The sequence below is a fragment of the Mycteria americana genome, chromosome 12 (assembly GCF_035582795.1).
Source record: "Mycteria americana isolate JAX WOST 10 ecotype Jacksonville Zoo and Gardens chromosome 12, USCA_MyAme_1.0, whole genome shotgun sequence".
NCBI classification, from domain to species: Eukaryota; Metazoa; Chordata; class Aves; order Ciconiiformes; family Ciconiidae; genus Mycteria; species Mycteria americana.
In genome coordinates this window covers 17,868,993-17,884,154 of record NC_134376.1, presented here as the reverse complement: position 1 = coordinate 17,884,154, position 15,162 = coordinate 17,868,993, and the positions used below count along the sequence as shown (strand labels likewise).

Below are 15,162 nucleotides of genomic sequence, written 5' to 3'. Positions count from 1 at the left end.
CCCCAGAGCAAGTCCAAATCTGGATCCATACCAGTCCAGACAAACAGCCTTCCCCATAGCCCCCAGGTGTGCGATTGCACAGAGTGCAGGGGAGGAAGCGACTCGACGTCAGCCAGCAGTGCCATCCTTTACTTTTGAGCTGGCAAAGATGCCTGGCCATTTGAGAACTGAACTGGTCATGAATTCTGTTTGCTTTCCTGCAGGAGGACTCGGGGGATAGTGAGATTGACCTGGATGAAGATGAAGATGAGGAGGAGGATGATATGGAAGACGACAGCATGGAAATCTCCCCGAGCAAATCCAGTCACCGAGCAAGGAAGCCAGAGCCACTAGAGGAAAGTGATAATGACTTCTGACCCTTTAGTAGCAGGACCAGGAGGCATCTGGAAATACAAACTTTGGCGAGCACGCAGGCCAGGAGCTAACATCCTGCCATTTGAAAAGAGCTTGTCAGCATGAATTCAGGAGTCGGTAAATAATGTTCATTAAACGTGAAAATTAAACTTGGATTGCCAGTCTTGTGACTCTCAAAGCATGAGCAATTTATCCGTAATGAGAATCACAGTAATGTGGAGTGCGGTTATTTCCATAATTGCATTAGAACTGGCCCTCATGCACTGCAGTGCCAAAAGTTGCACTCCAGTGAGCATCGTGTGCTTGATTTCCCTGCATTTTTATGTCCAAACAGATTTTCTTGGCTTAATAAAACTGGATGAAAAGCTGCTCTGGGAACACACTTAAATTGATTTTAAATCTGGCTTAAATCTATTTATCCTGAATATATCCTTTACTTAATCAAGGGCTCGCCTCCACAGAGAGCAGCACCAGTTGCACTGAGGGAGTGGGAAACTCGTGAAGGGGTCCTCCAATGCCACCTTCGGTGCAGCGTCTCTTAGTATTTCGGCTGTGTCAGTGGGAATTGCTCTCAAACCTCAGTGGGCTGCGCTTGAGTGTTCTGAGAGCAGCCGTGTGAGACAGCACTGTAACTAAATCCATATGAAATTAGCCCTTTAATTATACTGGTACTTCTGGGGCGGACTGAGATTTAGGCGCTCAGATGGGCCAAAAGTTGAGCTTTTGTTCAGCAAGTTATACTGATGCCATCAGTGAAAGCGTATTCAGGTGAACGCAAAAGCTGGAGTTTGTCTGGTGTGTTGCCTCTTTTCTTTTAGCTCTGCTTTAGCGTCACAATTTGTCTTCACAGGAGCAGAAATCAGTGCTTGATTAGAAGAGCTCATTTCGGTGTGTGTTCATCAGGGCAGACAAGAGCCCAGGCTGTTTTCCTGCCCTTCCCTTTTTTTACATCAGCAAAGTACTTTGCTTTCCCCCCATCTGAAGTCTAGAGTCAGGTCCAACCCCTCCGTTATTGCCCTGAAGGAAGGAATACACGTGAGTTACTCGAAAAACCAAGGGCTTTTTCCTCTCTGTGTCTCTGGCCCCAAGGGTGGAACCTTCACACCCAAGGTAGTTCCCCATCAGCAGAGTTCAGAGCTTGAAATGTCACGTCAAGGTGGGACAAAAGTTTACAGGTAAATACAGCGCAGTTTTTGTGTCATAACAGGACATATGTGGGCGGTGTGATGTTCTGAAATGCACGCAGTCGTACAGGCTTGAGCTGAACTGGCTGACAGGACACCTCTTTGCACCCTGCAAAGTTAATTGGCATTTTGGACCTCACTTTGAAGAAAGCAGACACAGAAGATGGTGTTCTTGGTGCTAGACACCTGCTGCAAAGCCAGCAGGGTGGCCCTGTGACAGCCAGTGAGAAAGCGTGTGCTCGCCACATCCCTCTCCCAAGGGATGAGAATGTCCTGATTTTAGGACCTGTTTTGACAACGTTTTTCCATGTTACGCAGGGAATCTGTTCTGGTCCTCCCTGTGTACCGAGAGATATCTGACCCGTGAGAGAGATTTCCCACGAGATTGGGCCCAGTCTCCAAGTCTGGGCTGCAGTTTCAGAGTTACAGTTTTCTATGTTATTTCCTATATTGTAGGCCAAAGTGGAAAGCCGATTTAATACCTTGTGTGCACAGAACCACAGCCTCTTCAGGCAGCACTGCCACCTAGCCTGTCAGCGCAGCCGGCCAGGTTTTAGGGTAGCTGTGCTTTGCATTGCAGCTTCTTGTACCGGGCTTGAACAGCAGCGCTGTTAGCAGCCACCCCCCAGTGCCAGTGGAAATGCACCCTCTGAGCACTTGAGCTTTCAGCTCAGAAGCGTTTGTGTATAGTTAGGGATTGGCATATGCGCACGGACCGATTAAATATGTTTCAAATTGTTGTTTACCCCCTGGTTCCTGCAGCTGCAGGGCACGGGAGCTGTCTCGGGGTTGCCCATCGCTCTCTCCATTGGTGTTTCAGGTAACGTTTCAGCTCAGGGTTAGGCACAGGCTTTGGGCAGAGCTGCACCCGAGCCTCAGTCTGCCCAGAAGTAATGGGGAAAGAGGTAGGACTTGAACCACTCAGCGTCACTGCATCCTGTTGGAGAGCATGCGCCAACCCCTGAGACCTCATGGAAAAGCCATGAGCCCTCTTGTCACACCAGTACAGGGTGTGGGGTCTCCAGCTGGGGCAGCGGAGCACAGTGCACCCCGAATGTCACATGGAATGATCCACAACCAAGGGAGGAAGGCAGCACAAGGCATCTGCTCAGCTAGGAACCAATTTATTTCCAAGGTTGTACTTATCGCACAGCTCAGCCCAGCGTTTCTCCAGGATCTCCCTGAAGCAGTCGCTCACTGCCCTGGCTGCAGCAGCAGCATGGCTCAGGGTAGGCTCTGCCTGGGGTGGAGTGGGGAGAGGGGACAGTGGCTCCGGGGGGGTCGCATGGTCCACCTGCAAACCTGGCACCTTCTGGAGAGTCACTGGGTCTCTGCCATGCACACGAGGGCATCACCTGGCACCTCTGCTTTCAGCAGCTGCCTGCCCAAAAGGTGACCTGCTAGGGGAGGACCCTGCCTGCAGCTGGGGTGTTGGGAAGACACAGCTTGTCACCCACAACAACAGCAGGAGACCCAAGAAGTCCAGCAGGAGGGACTTCTTCAGGAGAGGCAGGACTTTGTGATAAGGCAGTCCTGGTGTAGCACCGAGACACATGTGCTGAAGACGGCCCATCCTTGTGCACTGTTATTCCTCTTATGTTCACCCTCCCGCTCCTCCTGCCATTATCCTGAGGACTCTTTATTTCCCAAGGTCTTTCTAGATGGTTCCACTCCTATGCCTTGGGATGCCTGTCTCTTCCAAGAGGCTTTGATAGAAAACAGCACTAACAAACGCTTCAGTGATGCTCGGCCAGCACCAACCTGTTATTGAGGGCATGGCAAACACACAGGTTGCACTCGCTGCCTAGGACCCTGCTCTGAAGTGCCCTGGTCCGAAGCACAGCTCTCATCTGAGCAAGGAGACGGCAAACCTCTCGTCTCTCTCTGGGATTTCAAGGGGAGCCTGCAGGACTGAGCCGTACGTAGCCAGGTGAGAAGGGACTGCTGTGAATCCTGCCCATGTTTCACCTGCTTCTCCCGGGATCCCTGCCAGAACCAGAGGGAGAAGAGCTGGCGCTGGGGGCAGAGCCCTGGAGCCCCGGCTGGGGCCCTGCAACGTTTTCCCACAGCGACTGAGGCCGGGACGAGAGCAGAGCTCCGGGCGGTCAGGATGCGCCTGGTCTGGGGCCGGGTCTGAGCACAGTGCTGTAACCCCGTGGAGATCACAGGAGGGGGTCGCTGCCGCGGCGGTGGCAGGTAAGTCACCCATGAAAGCAAGAAGGGCTGGTGTGGGGGATCTGCCCCCTCCTCCCTCCTCCCTCCTTTTTGCATTTCACCCATTCCTTGAAGCTTCCCCAGGGCCTGGATGAACAGGGACGTGGTCGCACATCCCTCAGCTTTCAACACTAGCGAGTCTTGACGCTTCTGCACCGCTGATCTGAAGGCCCCAGGTCCTCCTGGGCCGTGCCAGGGAGCTCAGGAGCTCTCCGTGCCCCAGCTCTCCTCCCTGAGACGGGCGGGCGGAGGGCCGAGCAGCTGCCTGCGGAGGCACGCTGGCTGAAGGGACCCACCAGGCCACCTCCTTGCTGCGGCCAGGCATCCTCACACGTCCACGACGCAGTCGGGTGAGTTTGTCCGGATCGCGTCAGAGATCATCTTGGCTCCTGACTGGCCGATGCGGTTCCCCTGCAGGCTGGGAGCAAAGAGAAGAGGAGTTCAGGCTTGGACACGATGCAGAGCAGGATCCTTGGTGGGTACGAGAGATGCTCCCCAGCCTTGCACCAGCATCCAGCATCATCTGCACCCTCCCTACACCATCCAGGAGCTCTTGCTGGGACCCAGTCAGAGGGGACTCTGGGTTTGAGAGCCTGGAGGTAGCCAGGTGAGAAGCTGGAGAAAGCCCCTGGGGAGCTGGAGGGGCTGAGCCAGCCCATCCCTGTGATATTTTGGAGAGTATTTGGCTTTTGGGGTGCTGCTTCGCCCCAGAGGCATCCCCAGAGAGGAGCTGTGGGGTCTGGAGCTGTGTGGGGATGGTGGCTGTCACGCCGGGAGGAGCACAGGGTGCCCTTGCCCCCTTCCCCATTGGGGAGGTCCCTGCAGGGCAGCCAGGAATGAGCAGTGCCAGTGGTGGGGAAGGTCCCTTGATGGTTCCCGTGGTCTCCCCCATCCCTGCCTTACCGTCCAGCTCAGCAGCCACTTACTTCACATAGGTGAGGCCGTGGTTGCCCTTCAGAGCAGTGGCGATGCAGATGGCTCCGTCCATGCCCAGGGAGTTTTCCTGCAGGCTGCGGGAGGTGGGAGGGTCAGAAAGCACCGGCCAGGGAGATGTGGCCACCAGGAAGGAATGCATGCCGTGTGTGTGGGCATTGGGATAAGCCACCAGCTCAGGGGTGCGCCCCACTGAGAGCTGCTGGCCCGGCCATCCCCTCACCGCTCCCTCCAGGAAGGTCTGGAAAGGCTCTTTTTGGTTCCCACCCCGGGGAGCAGGGTACTTACTTGAGCCGGCGGAGGCTGCGGTTCACCTTCAGCGCGTTGGCCATCGCCTTGGCGCCTGCCACGCCAATGGAGTTTCCCCGCAAGCTGCAGAGGAAGGCAGGCGGTGAGGAAGGACAGGCCGGGACAGCCCTGTGCTGTCCACGGGTGAGAGGAGGAGGTGGGAGCGGTGGCCCCACACTAGCAAGTCAAGGGACAGGCAAGCCGCGTCTGGTAGGACACAATGCAAGGGTGGAAGCGGTACTAAGCTAAGGGCCAGGGTCTCGGACACCCCCAGTCACAGCCATGGGGACTTGGTGGCCCCACCGAGCACTTACTCCAGGATCTGCAGGCTCTTGTTGACCATCAAGGCTTCTGCCAGGGCTTGGGCACCAGCCGCGCCAACTGAAGCCACCTGCAGGCTGCAAGAGAACGAGGACCCTTCAGCACGTGTTGTGAGGTGGCCGTGGTGTACTAATTAGGGAAGCTGATTAGACAGGCTGCGATGCCAGGGCCCCGCCGCAGCCTGCATACTCACTGGAGATCTGCCAGGGTTGTGTTGACCTTCAGTGCAGCAGAGAGGGCAGCCATTCCCTCGTCTCCGATGGCGTTCTCCTGCAAGCTAAGACATGCAAGTGCTGCATCTGCCCACGGCCCGGGCACCCAGGAGCAGGGAGACGGGCAGCAAGGGGCAGCAAGCGCAGGGCGCAGTGTGCCGGCCTTTCCCAAATGGCTTGGGGGGTTCCCCAGGCCACCATGCGCTTACAGCATCCCCAGCCAGGGACGTGCCACGGGGACACAGGATGGACTGGAGCGCATGGAGGAGGCAGCAGGCAAAGCCACCTCCCCTGGAGCAGCGTGAGGGCAGAATCCTTGGGCAGGTCCCAGTAGGAAGATGCTGCCCAGGACCTGCCCGCCCATGTCCCCACTTACTCGAGGCTGGCCAGGCTGCTGTTGGACTGTAGTGCTTGTGCCAGGGCCGCGGCAGCTTTTGCCTGGATGAAGTTCCACTGCAAGCTGCAAAGAGGAGAGAACGGGAGGTGAAGTCCAGGGCTGTGAGGACGCTCCGATCCCCGCAGGCTCAGCACCCATCCGCTCCCATCCGGCGTGGTGGAGGCTGGGAGGTCACCCATGTGCAAGACCCCGTGGGTCCATCCGGGATGGCACAGCACACATCCCGTGGAAGGGTGACATGCTCTCACAGCCTGGAGGAGCTGAGGCCCAGGAGCAGTGTCCCTGCCCCTCGTCCATGCAAGGGGCTTCAAAACCATCCAGGTCCAAGGGGAAACTCACTGGAGGGACGTGAGCGCCCGGTTCTCTTTCATTGCTAAAGCGATGGCCTTGCCGCCTTCGTCATACAGCAGGTTCGCCGCTAAGCTAGAGGCAGGGGACAGAGGACGCAAGTCACGCACACAGAGTTTGGGACAACTCCAGCGACACCGCGCAGCAGCGTGGGTGCCCTCCTGGGACCCATGGGACTTACTCCAGCTTCCTGAGGGTGCTGTTGGTCCGCAGGGCGTGGGCGATGGCAGGGCCTCCCTCCTTGCTGATGGAGTTCTCCCGCAGGCTGGGAAAGACATGGGGCTGGGGATGAGCGGCCGAGGCAGGGCATCCGGCTGCTCCCCCACAGCCCCCCTCGCCCCCCGGCTCTGGGGCTGAGGCCATCTATTGCAAGAGGCAGTCTGTCTGACTTGCATCCCCATCATCAGCATCTGCATCTCCATTCCCTGTGCATGCTACAGCTGTGAGCACCGATGCCATCGGGGCTTTTTCCCAGCCTCCCATCCCTGCTGCCATCATTTCATTGCCAGACATGGCTGAACCAATACTGTCCCAAGGGGGGAAAGCTTACGATGGAGAGAAGGTGCTCGCAGCCAGAGGAGGGACAGAGGCTGCTTTCAGCATCCCAGAGCGCTTGTCGAAACAACCAGGCACAAGGAAAAGTTCTCACATCCCCTGTCCCGGCAGCAGCTTGTGGCCAGGGTGGCCAGAGGGACTGTCACTTACTTGAGGTTGATGAGTCCCTTGTTGGAGCAGAGAGCCGCTGTCAGCGCGGCGACCCCAGCGCTGCTGATGGAGTTGCTCTGGAGACTGAGACAAATGAGGGAAGGCATGAGGACAGGCCAGTCTTGGCATCGCAGGTAGTCTGCGGGGTCGTGTTTGGGGTGAAAAGTACCCGTTTGCCTGAGAAACAGGCATCTCCCAGCCACGGGAGCCGGGGGGAGCCGAGGCTAAAGGACCAGCTTCGGGAGAAGCCAGGCCAGGATCAGCATCTCCTGCTCACCGTGGCAGCACCAGCCCCACCAAGCAGAGGTGATGGGGTTTGCTGGCACTTCGGGGCAGCCGTGTCCCTGGCCGGCTGTCTCCGCGGCTGCCGGCTCAGCTGGGGATGTGGTTCCTGCAGTCTTTGGGTCCTTGTCACACCGTGGGAAGCCAGTGACAGACCCAGGGCACAGCAACTTGTCCCCAGGAGCCATCAGCCCTCTGCTCCAGCCAGGCGGGGGGAACGGTCCTCTCTGGCTGCCGTTCCCAAGGGGGATGAAGGTTGCACCATCCCACCCTGACTCTGCCAGGCTCCAGCCTGTTACCTTCCTCATTAGCCAATTCCCATCACATTTGAGAGAGAGAGAAGGCCCAAAGCTGCTAGTATCCTCCAAAAGCGGAAAAAAAAAATCATCATCTGGGTTGAGGATTAACTCTTTCAGTCCTCCCTTGGTGAAGGCAGGGCCAGCCCGGCTGCTGCCGGCATTGCCCGGGGCTGCTGCACGGTGCTCCAGCCTGCACGAAACACACACAGCCCCGTGCCGCTCCAGGGGACGTGGAGTGGGAGAGACGTGGGGAGGATCTGGGGTGGTACGAGGGGCTCTGGGGGCGGGGGAGGGAGCCTGGGAGGTGCTGCTGGAGCGAGGAGGCTGGACTGGGCTCTGTTGGGCAAGCAGGAGACCAGGCGTGGAGGGGGGACTTACTCGAGGCTTTGCAGACTGTGGTTCACCTTCAGAGCTTCGGCCAAGGCAACTGAGCCGTTGTCTCCTACCGAGTTGCTGGAGAGTCTAGGTCACAAGAGGAAGAGCAGGCGTTACTGGCAGCCACGCTGCCACCGGCTTAGATCTGCCGGCAAAGGATTCGTCTCCCCCAGGCTCTTTCTGCTCCAGCAACAAGCATGAACTTGCTGCGGTCTCATTTCCAACCTACATACACCTCCGTTCGTGTTTGTTGGTTTTGAGCTGAAACAGCTTTTAATGTATCCGCAGGGCCTGGAGACCTGCCGCTTGCCTCTGCTGGAGGGAAGACTTGGCCTCTCGGTTCTTTACGTGGCTCCCTGCATCCCCGGAGATATGGAGAGCACCTCCGCAGGGTCGCTCCGAAAGCAGCGCTGCAGTCCTCGCCCCCCTCCACCCACGCCAACCCCCTCGGGCAAAGCTAGCAGAGTCGGTCCTGCCTGCGTCGCGTGGCCCAGCCCCTGCCCATCGCTCCTGCCCGCGGACCCCGGGAGACGCGGCGCTGGCGTCGCCGTCCCTCCGCCTCGTGCTGCTCTTACGTCAGCTCCTTCAGGCTGCGGTTCTGCTTCAGCGCCTCTGCTATTTTCCTGGCACCGTGGGCTCCAATGGCGTTTTTCTGCAGGCTGCAAAGGTGAGGAAGGCACCCGTGAATATTGGGTGCCACGTCCCCGTCAGTGGCACCTCGGTCTGCCGGGTGGCTGGGAGGGGGGACAGCAGGTCCTGGTCACTCACTGCACGGTCGTCAGCCTGTGGTTGGTCAACAGGGCCTCGGCCAGGAAGGTGGCACCATCCTCCTTGATGGCGTTGTGCTGCAGGCTGCAAGGAGAGAGGAGCGAAGCCGTGCACGGCAGCCACCGCAGCGGGGCGAGGGGCCGTGCGGGGGTGCAGGGTGGTGGTCGTCTGCCCTGGCGTTTGCTTGCCCCGTCCCTGGTGGGAGAAGGGCGTCTGACCCCGAGCATCCCTGCCCAGGGGTCTCCCTCCCTCCTTTCCCATGGGAGATGCGTGCACCAGCGCCCTGCGAGCTCCCGCGCAAGGGATCGACCTTGATGTCGACCCACTGACGCTGAGAGGCAGGAGGGTCCCAGCATCTCTGGCTCAGGGCTGCCCTGCTCACCGGCTCTCTGCCGGCTGCACTCGTGCTCGCTGCCCGGCACAACCAAACCAGGTTGTGCCCAGGGTCTCCCCACCTGCTGGCCCTCGAGGGGGGGGAACCTCAGGGGGACAGGAGAGGGGCTGGAGGGGGCTTGTCCCGGGGATCTGCTCCCAGAGGTGCTGCAGAAGTTGAGACTTACTTCAGGGAGAGCAGGACTTGATTTTTTTTCAGCGCATCAGACAGTGCTTTTGCTCCGGTGGGGCCGATGGAGTTGCTCCGCAAGCTGGGGCGAGACGGGCAGAAAAGCCAAGGTTAGCAAAGCCCGAGTGGCACGTGCCCGGTTTAAGCCAAATGCCTCCGCGTGGCGCAGTCTCAGGCACTGCTGAGGTGGGACGTCAGGCTGGCAGCTCGCAAGAGTTATGTTCACCTCCTGAGCGGTGGTGGGTTCGGGGGCTGGAGACCCTCCCCAGCTCGGTCAGGCCGGGTGGGATCCGGCCCCGCTGCAGCCATGGGAATGGTTCCCGGCGGGGAACACGTGGGTGGCAGGAGCTGGCCAAGGGGGAACACTTACTCCAGTGCCGTCAGGCTCCTGTTCACCATCAGCGACCTGGCCAGCGCTTTGGCTCCCTTATTGCTGATCTGATTTTCTGCCAAGCTGCCCGGAAGAAGAAAAATCGGGTGTTTTTCAGGGGGAGAAAGAGGCTTTCGCAGCCCCTGACGTGTCTCAGGACGCAGCTGGGACGGGTGACCAGAGGAAAGCCATGGGGAGCGTTTGGTTTGCGGTACAACCATGCAAAGTGGTGGATGATCCAAGGTCTGCTCGCCTGGGGTGGACACCAGGCAGGGGATTGCAAGGACAGGGTGGAAGGGGAGTTTCTAGACTTAAAATTCGTTCGTGTCGTGAAAAGGGAGCTCAGATCGCAGCATGGGGAACTCTATGCGCAGCCACAAAGAAGGGCAGGGAGGTGGGGAAAGTGGGGACCCATCTGTCTGGGGCGAGGCATCTCCCTGCGTGGGGGTCGGGAGCCCATCCCCTCCATACGTCAGATGCTCCGTGCAGAGCCTCGGGTGTCCAGCAAACAGCCGTGACCTTGGGAAGCAGTTTGTTGGGATAGCCCATGGATTTCTACACACATTTTTAGGAACAGCAAGGAGCCAGCAGTCCCAGAAAGGCTGGGTGAGACAGCCTGCCCAGCCACCGTGAGGACACGGCGGGTAAGGTCACCACGCCTGGGAGCAGGAGATCGTATGGGGCTGTCCTTGTCACTAGGCACCCTGGGGAGCCAGTGGGAGAGATGTTCCTGGAGGACCCTCACCCTGGTTTTAAGGTGCCCCCAGCTCCACTCTGCATCCCCAGGGACAGCCTGTCTGCCCTGGGCCAGGCCCTACCTGAGCTTCTGGATCTGGCAGTCCTTCACGCTCAGCACGCTGCCCAGCAGCTCCATCACGTTGTCCTTAAACTGGTTATTGTCCAGCCTGGAGAAGATACAAGGAAAGAGCAAAAGCAAGCGTTTGGAGAACAAAGTGGAGAAAGGACTACCCTCCCGTGACATCTGCCCATCACAGGTGGAAAACCTCAAGCACAGAAGCAGAGCTGACCCAGTGCCATCCCCAGGGCAGCTCTCTGCTGATGGACAATGTTGGTGGGCCCATGTCTCCCATCAACACCTGGGATTTTGAGTCACAGCCCAGCGTCCCTGCTTGCTTCTCCCGGTGCAATCCGACCAGGACTCACCTGAGGTTGTGGCAGAAGAGGAGCTGAGAGAGCAGGCTCTTACAGACGTTGTAGGTGAGGCAGTTGGAGAGGTTCGTCTCCTCCGTGCAGACATCAGAGACCTGCAGGAGATAAGCCAGGGCAGAGCAGTTCACAGGGGTGAGCATCCCGGCCAAGCTCTCGTTCTTCATTGCTTCTTCCACGGTCTTAGCGATCTCCATGTGCTGAATTTCATACAGGCAGTGCATGGTGTTCACCGTCCGCGAGGAGACGACGTAGTCAGTGTTCAGGCAGCCCTGGAGGAAGCTGATGGCTTGGCTCCTGAAGCTGTTGTGCTCATCCTTCACCAGCAGCCACCCAGAGAGCAGCTTGTTGACCTGCGGGGAGAGGAGCCCAGAGAGAAAACGCACAAAGATGTCCAGCTGCCTGTCCTCTGCCTGCAGCGACCTCTGAACAGCACTCTTGAAGTGGTTGAGGAAACCCAGCTTGGGCCAGGACATCCCGCTCTCCGTGAAGAGGTCAAATATTGCCCGCTTCGCAGCCATGTAATAATAGATAGCTGCTAGAAACTCCTGTATGGTTAAGTGGGAGAAGTAGTAGGCCGTGAAGGACTGCATCTCTTCTTTGAGTAGGAGTCGACTGCACAAGCTGCTCTGCAGCAAGGAAAGGTCGATGCCGTACGCCTTCATGTCCTGCTCGTAAAACACGTATTTCTTTTTGAGCAGCCCGTAGAAGGCCAGTCTGCCCAGGCTGCCTACTATCTTCTTGCTGTTGTTCACAGCCTGCTCAATCCTGAGTGTTTCTCTTGGCTTTTCCGGCCAGTCGCTGCTCAGGGCCATTTTAAAATAATAGGAGTAGATTTCCGATAGGGTCTTGGGGACGACGGTTGTTTCTTGGGATTGATCGGTGCTATTTTTTAGGTAATAACCAATTGAGGAGCCAGAAATCCAGCAAAAGCCAGGCACGGTGCACATGACGTGTAACGACCTGTTAGCCCTGATGTGATGCAGGACTTGGCCGGATAGGTCTCTGTTGTCAAGGAACATCTGGTCCAAGAAGTCCTTCATCTCCGCAGCTCTGAAACCTCGTATTTCCGTCATCCGGTCAACAAGCCCGCCTGGGATTTGGCTGGCTGCTGTTGGCCGCGACGTGACCCAGACAGAAGCCTCCTGCAGCAGGTTGCCGCGTATAATGTTGGTGATCAGGTTGTCCACTTGGATCTCCTTTTTGGGATCGGTGCATACTACCGTGTTGGAAAAATCCAAAGGAGTCTTGAACTCATCCAAGCCGTCGAGGATCAGCAGGGTCCTGGCGGCTCCCGCCGAGATGCAGTTCGGCTCGGTGATGTGAGGGAATGCCGAGCAGATGAGCCTCTCGGCAGAGAGCTTCTCGTAGGTGTTGAGCTCCCGGAAGGTGAGGGGCAGCACGAAGATGATGTCCCTGTTGATCTCTCCCTTTGCCCAGCTGTAGACAAACAGCTTCACCAGTGTGCTTTTGCCAATCCCGGCCACTCCGATGGTGACAGAGATCCGAGGTGGGATGCTGACCTTGGAGAGAGGCAGGAAGAGCTTCTCCAGAGGGATGCTCTTGGATGCATTTCGTAGGCCTTTGGTGGCTTCAATCTGCAGGATGTCATGCTCCTTCTGCTGGATATCGGTCAAGCCTTCCACCAGCAGCAGGTTCGTGAGTCGCTGGAGGGGACCCGTCTCCAAGCCATTCCCATAGTAGCTTTGGAGGCTCTCCAGGTGCTTCTGCACCATGGGTTCTGCGCAGAGAGAAATGAAATGGGGGGGTAAGGAGGAGGATGGTAACCACAAATGCAAATGAGAGATGCTACTTCACTTTTCTGCCATGCCCATGCAGAGGGGAAACCGCACGGAGCCCTTCCGTCTGGGGCAGGAAGGTATGTGCCAGGGCCCAGAGGGCACTAATGGGCTTAAATGGTCCAGGAGCCCATTTAAGCTCAGTCCTGGGCCTTCAGCCCCTGTCTAAGCTATGTTGTAGGAGCACTCGTCTACGGCGACATTGCGCCTCTGCCTGCTATGGACCTTGTTGATCTGAACCTTGATCTTGGACCTCATCGCTCTGCATTTGCCTGGTGACCACTGGACTGTGTCTGAACCTGGTTGCCCTCGCTGGACCTGATCCTGACCTCTGGATTGACTTCCCAGCTTGACCTCAGCCCTGCCTCATCGCCATGGACTTGTCTGATGAGTTGGACTCTTTGCTGAACCTGGTGACCACCTCTGGACCTGCCCCGCTCCCCTGGCTCAGGTACCACAGCCCCTGGTACAGCGTATTTAAACCCTCCAGCAAAGGCTGGACAAGCAGGGGATGGTGCTGTGAGAGATTCGGAGCAGACACCAGCCAAGGCTGGAGCCTTCCAACCAGGAGGGAAACCAGGGAAACCTCTCCTGGGAAGAGGGTGGCAAGGAGAGCCTGAAGTTGGGGCAGCCACCTATGGATGGGGTCAGGGACGCCCAGCCATCCTCCTCCTGCCATCCCCCTGTTCCCAGCCCAGCTGCTGGGAGTGACTGGTGTGATCTGGACATTGAGGCCATTAAAGACTCCTCAGGCTGCCCAGAGAGCTGTGCTGAGGGCAGCGAGGGGCCTGGAGGAAGGTCCCTCAGACCTGGCAGAGAGCCCTTGTCACCTCCTGGCTGTGTCCTTCCCCAGCGGAGACCCTGAGATGGCACCGTCACTTGCATGGACGCTTCCATCGGAGCTGCCAATGCTGCCCAGCTCTGTGCACATCTTGGGGTGCTCCAGCAAGCGCCCACACCCTGGACATGTGTGCAGACACCCCTCATTGGGTCCAAAGTGGACTGCCTACCATAGACAGTGATGTGAAGGTAGAGCTGGGAATTGGTGGTCTCGATGAAGGTCTGCAGGGACTGGGAGGCGTGGCTGCCCTTGCCAGCCAGGACATCCACCACCGCCCTCACCTGCTCGGGCAGGGAGCTCGCCTTCTGCGCCCGGCTGGCCTCCTCTGCCGTGAGGAGGTCCAGCCTCCGCAGGTAGCAGATGATCTCCTCCAGGAACTGCGGTGGGATGGACCTCACCAGCTGCTTGCGGTAGCGATTGATCCAAGCCTCTGTGGGAGAGGAGAGCAGGAGAGTTGGGTCTTGCGCAAGCCCTGGGCACTTTGCTCAGGGGTGATGGGGAAAAGCAGCAGTGGAGCACCCCATCTGACTCTGAAGGTAGCAGGGGGTAAACCAGAGCCCTCCAGAGCGACCTGCCGAAGTCCTCCTTGAGATGATGCCATCCCAAAGTCATGGCAGGCTGTTTTGTTAGGACCTGCTTGGTCAAGGCAGCAGCTATCAAAATTGGAGTCAAAGAAAGTGAAGAACACAATCATGAAATGACATTTCCTCCTGGAAACCCAGCCCACGCAGAGATAAAAGTCTGAGCAAGATCATTCATCTTCGGAGACAGCCATTCCCCCTGTTCCAGCACAGCGGTCCCCAAGCCCTTGGACCAGGAACCGCTGTCAGTTCTCACACCTTGATGCCCCACCTCGTCCCATTTTTTAATCCAAAACTCCACCGAGATGATGGATCTCCGGCTGCCCTGCCACCACTCACCTTCCATCAGAGGCCTCCCGTGACATGGGCGATGCCTGGGCAAGGAGCACTGTGTTGGCAGCAGCACGGCCGTCCCATGGACCACCCCGTGTCCCCCCGGCCGGTTCACAGCATCAGTCGAGGCTCCTCAGCCTTTATCCATGTTCCTGGTGGAAGAAGAGGAGAAGCGTCAGGAGCAGCATGGGAGGGAGCCCACCTTGAGCTAACGAGGTGCTGACTGTGATTGAGCCAAGGGTCCATTCATCGGCTCTTGGCTAAGACTGGAGTCCCCGGCGCTGTGGACCTGGCAGGGGCAGAGCCAGGACCATCACCCTGCGGTATCTTTGCCCAGACCTCGTGTGCCACAAACTCGGTGCCTTTACCACCACCACTTACGCCGGAGTCTTTCTCAGGCAGACAGTGGTTGCATTAAGTGCCCAGGTGATGCCCCTGTGCCATCCACGGGCCACCCGGCGAGCGCCTGAATGCCACCACTGTCACTGGGGGAACAGCAGGGCTGTGAACCGCTCGCGTTTTCCTTCTCTGTGTTGTGAAGGAAGTTGTGCAGCAGCAGGCAGAGCGACGAAGGGCCTGTTTCAGTTTCGAACCCACCTCGCCACCGTCCAGAGCCTCCGGCAGGGCTTGCTGAGCGTGGCCGACACCACATCCTGTTGCAGATCTCTGTAGATGCTCCACTTTCAGCAGCACTGGTGAACCATTGCCAGGAGAAGTAGTATCTACCTGCTCGCTCCCCCTCAGCTGCTGCCAAACCAGGCTGAGGGTCCAGTGTTTTATTTTTAAGAAGTTTATCCACTCGCTGAGTCCAATTGTTTTTAGAGCAGAG

The 15,162-nt window shown here is 58.0% G+C and overlaps 2 protein-coding genes across 6 annotated transcripts in view; one reads left to right on the top strand and one right to left on the bottom strand.

The window, feature by feature from the left end:
• The window catches only part of CLUAP1 (clusterin associated protein 1), a 75,628-nt gene extending 75,119 nt beyond the window's left edge, over positions 1–509 (top strand). For all 5 annotated transcript variants that reach the window (XM_075515265.1, XM_075515262.1, XM_075515263.1 and 2 more), the window contains exon 12: positions 204–509. In XM_075515265.1, the coding sequence (XP_075371380.1) occupies positions 204–356 (153 nt within the window). In that variant the 3' untranslated portion in view covers positions 357–509. The remainder of the gene's footprint in view (positions 1–203) is intronic.
• A 3,242-nt stretch (positions 510–3,751) lies between these two features.
• NLRC3 (NLR family CARD domain containing 3) lies at positions 3,752–14,365 on the bottom strand. The gene is made up of 19 exons (XM_075514672.1): positions 14,340–14,365; positions 13,900–14,072; positions 13,589–13,849; positions 10,777–12,520; positions 10,431–10,517; positions 9,613–9,696; positions 9,241–9,324; positions 8,681–8,764; positions 8,488–8,571; positions 7,916–7,999; positions 6,957–7,040; positions 6,433–6,516; positions 6,243–6,326; positions 5,883–5,966; positions 5,488–5,571; positions 5,288–5,371; positions 4,974–5,057; positions 4,679–4,762; positions 3,752–4,170 (listed from the first exon to the last, which is right to left on the bottom strand). Exons 1-19 carry the CDS (start codon positions 14,363–14,365, stop codon positions 4,080–4,082), a joined length of 3,474 nt encoding a protein of 1,157 aa, XP_075370787.1. The 3' UTR covers positions 3,752–4,079.
• Positions 14,366–15,162: the final 797 nt, after the last annotated feature.

What these genes read in the sequence shown, in the direction of transcription:
- NLRC3 (XM_075514672.1), bottom strand. Translation starts at nt 14,365, where the DNA reads ATGTCACGGGAGGCCTCTGATGGAAG. An exon ending in CGGGAGGCCTCTGATGGAAG is followed by an intron (nt 14,073 to 14,339) that starts GTGAGTGGTGGC and finishes CAATTTTGATAG; the next exon opens with CTGCTGCCTTGACCAAGCAG. An exon ending in CCCCATCACCCCTGAGCAAA is followed by an intron (nt 13,850 to 13,899) that starts GTGCCCAGGGCT and finishes CCTCTCCCACAG; the next exon opens with AGGCTTGGATCAATCGCTAC.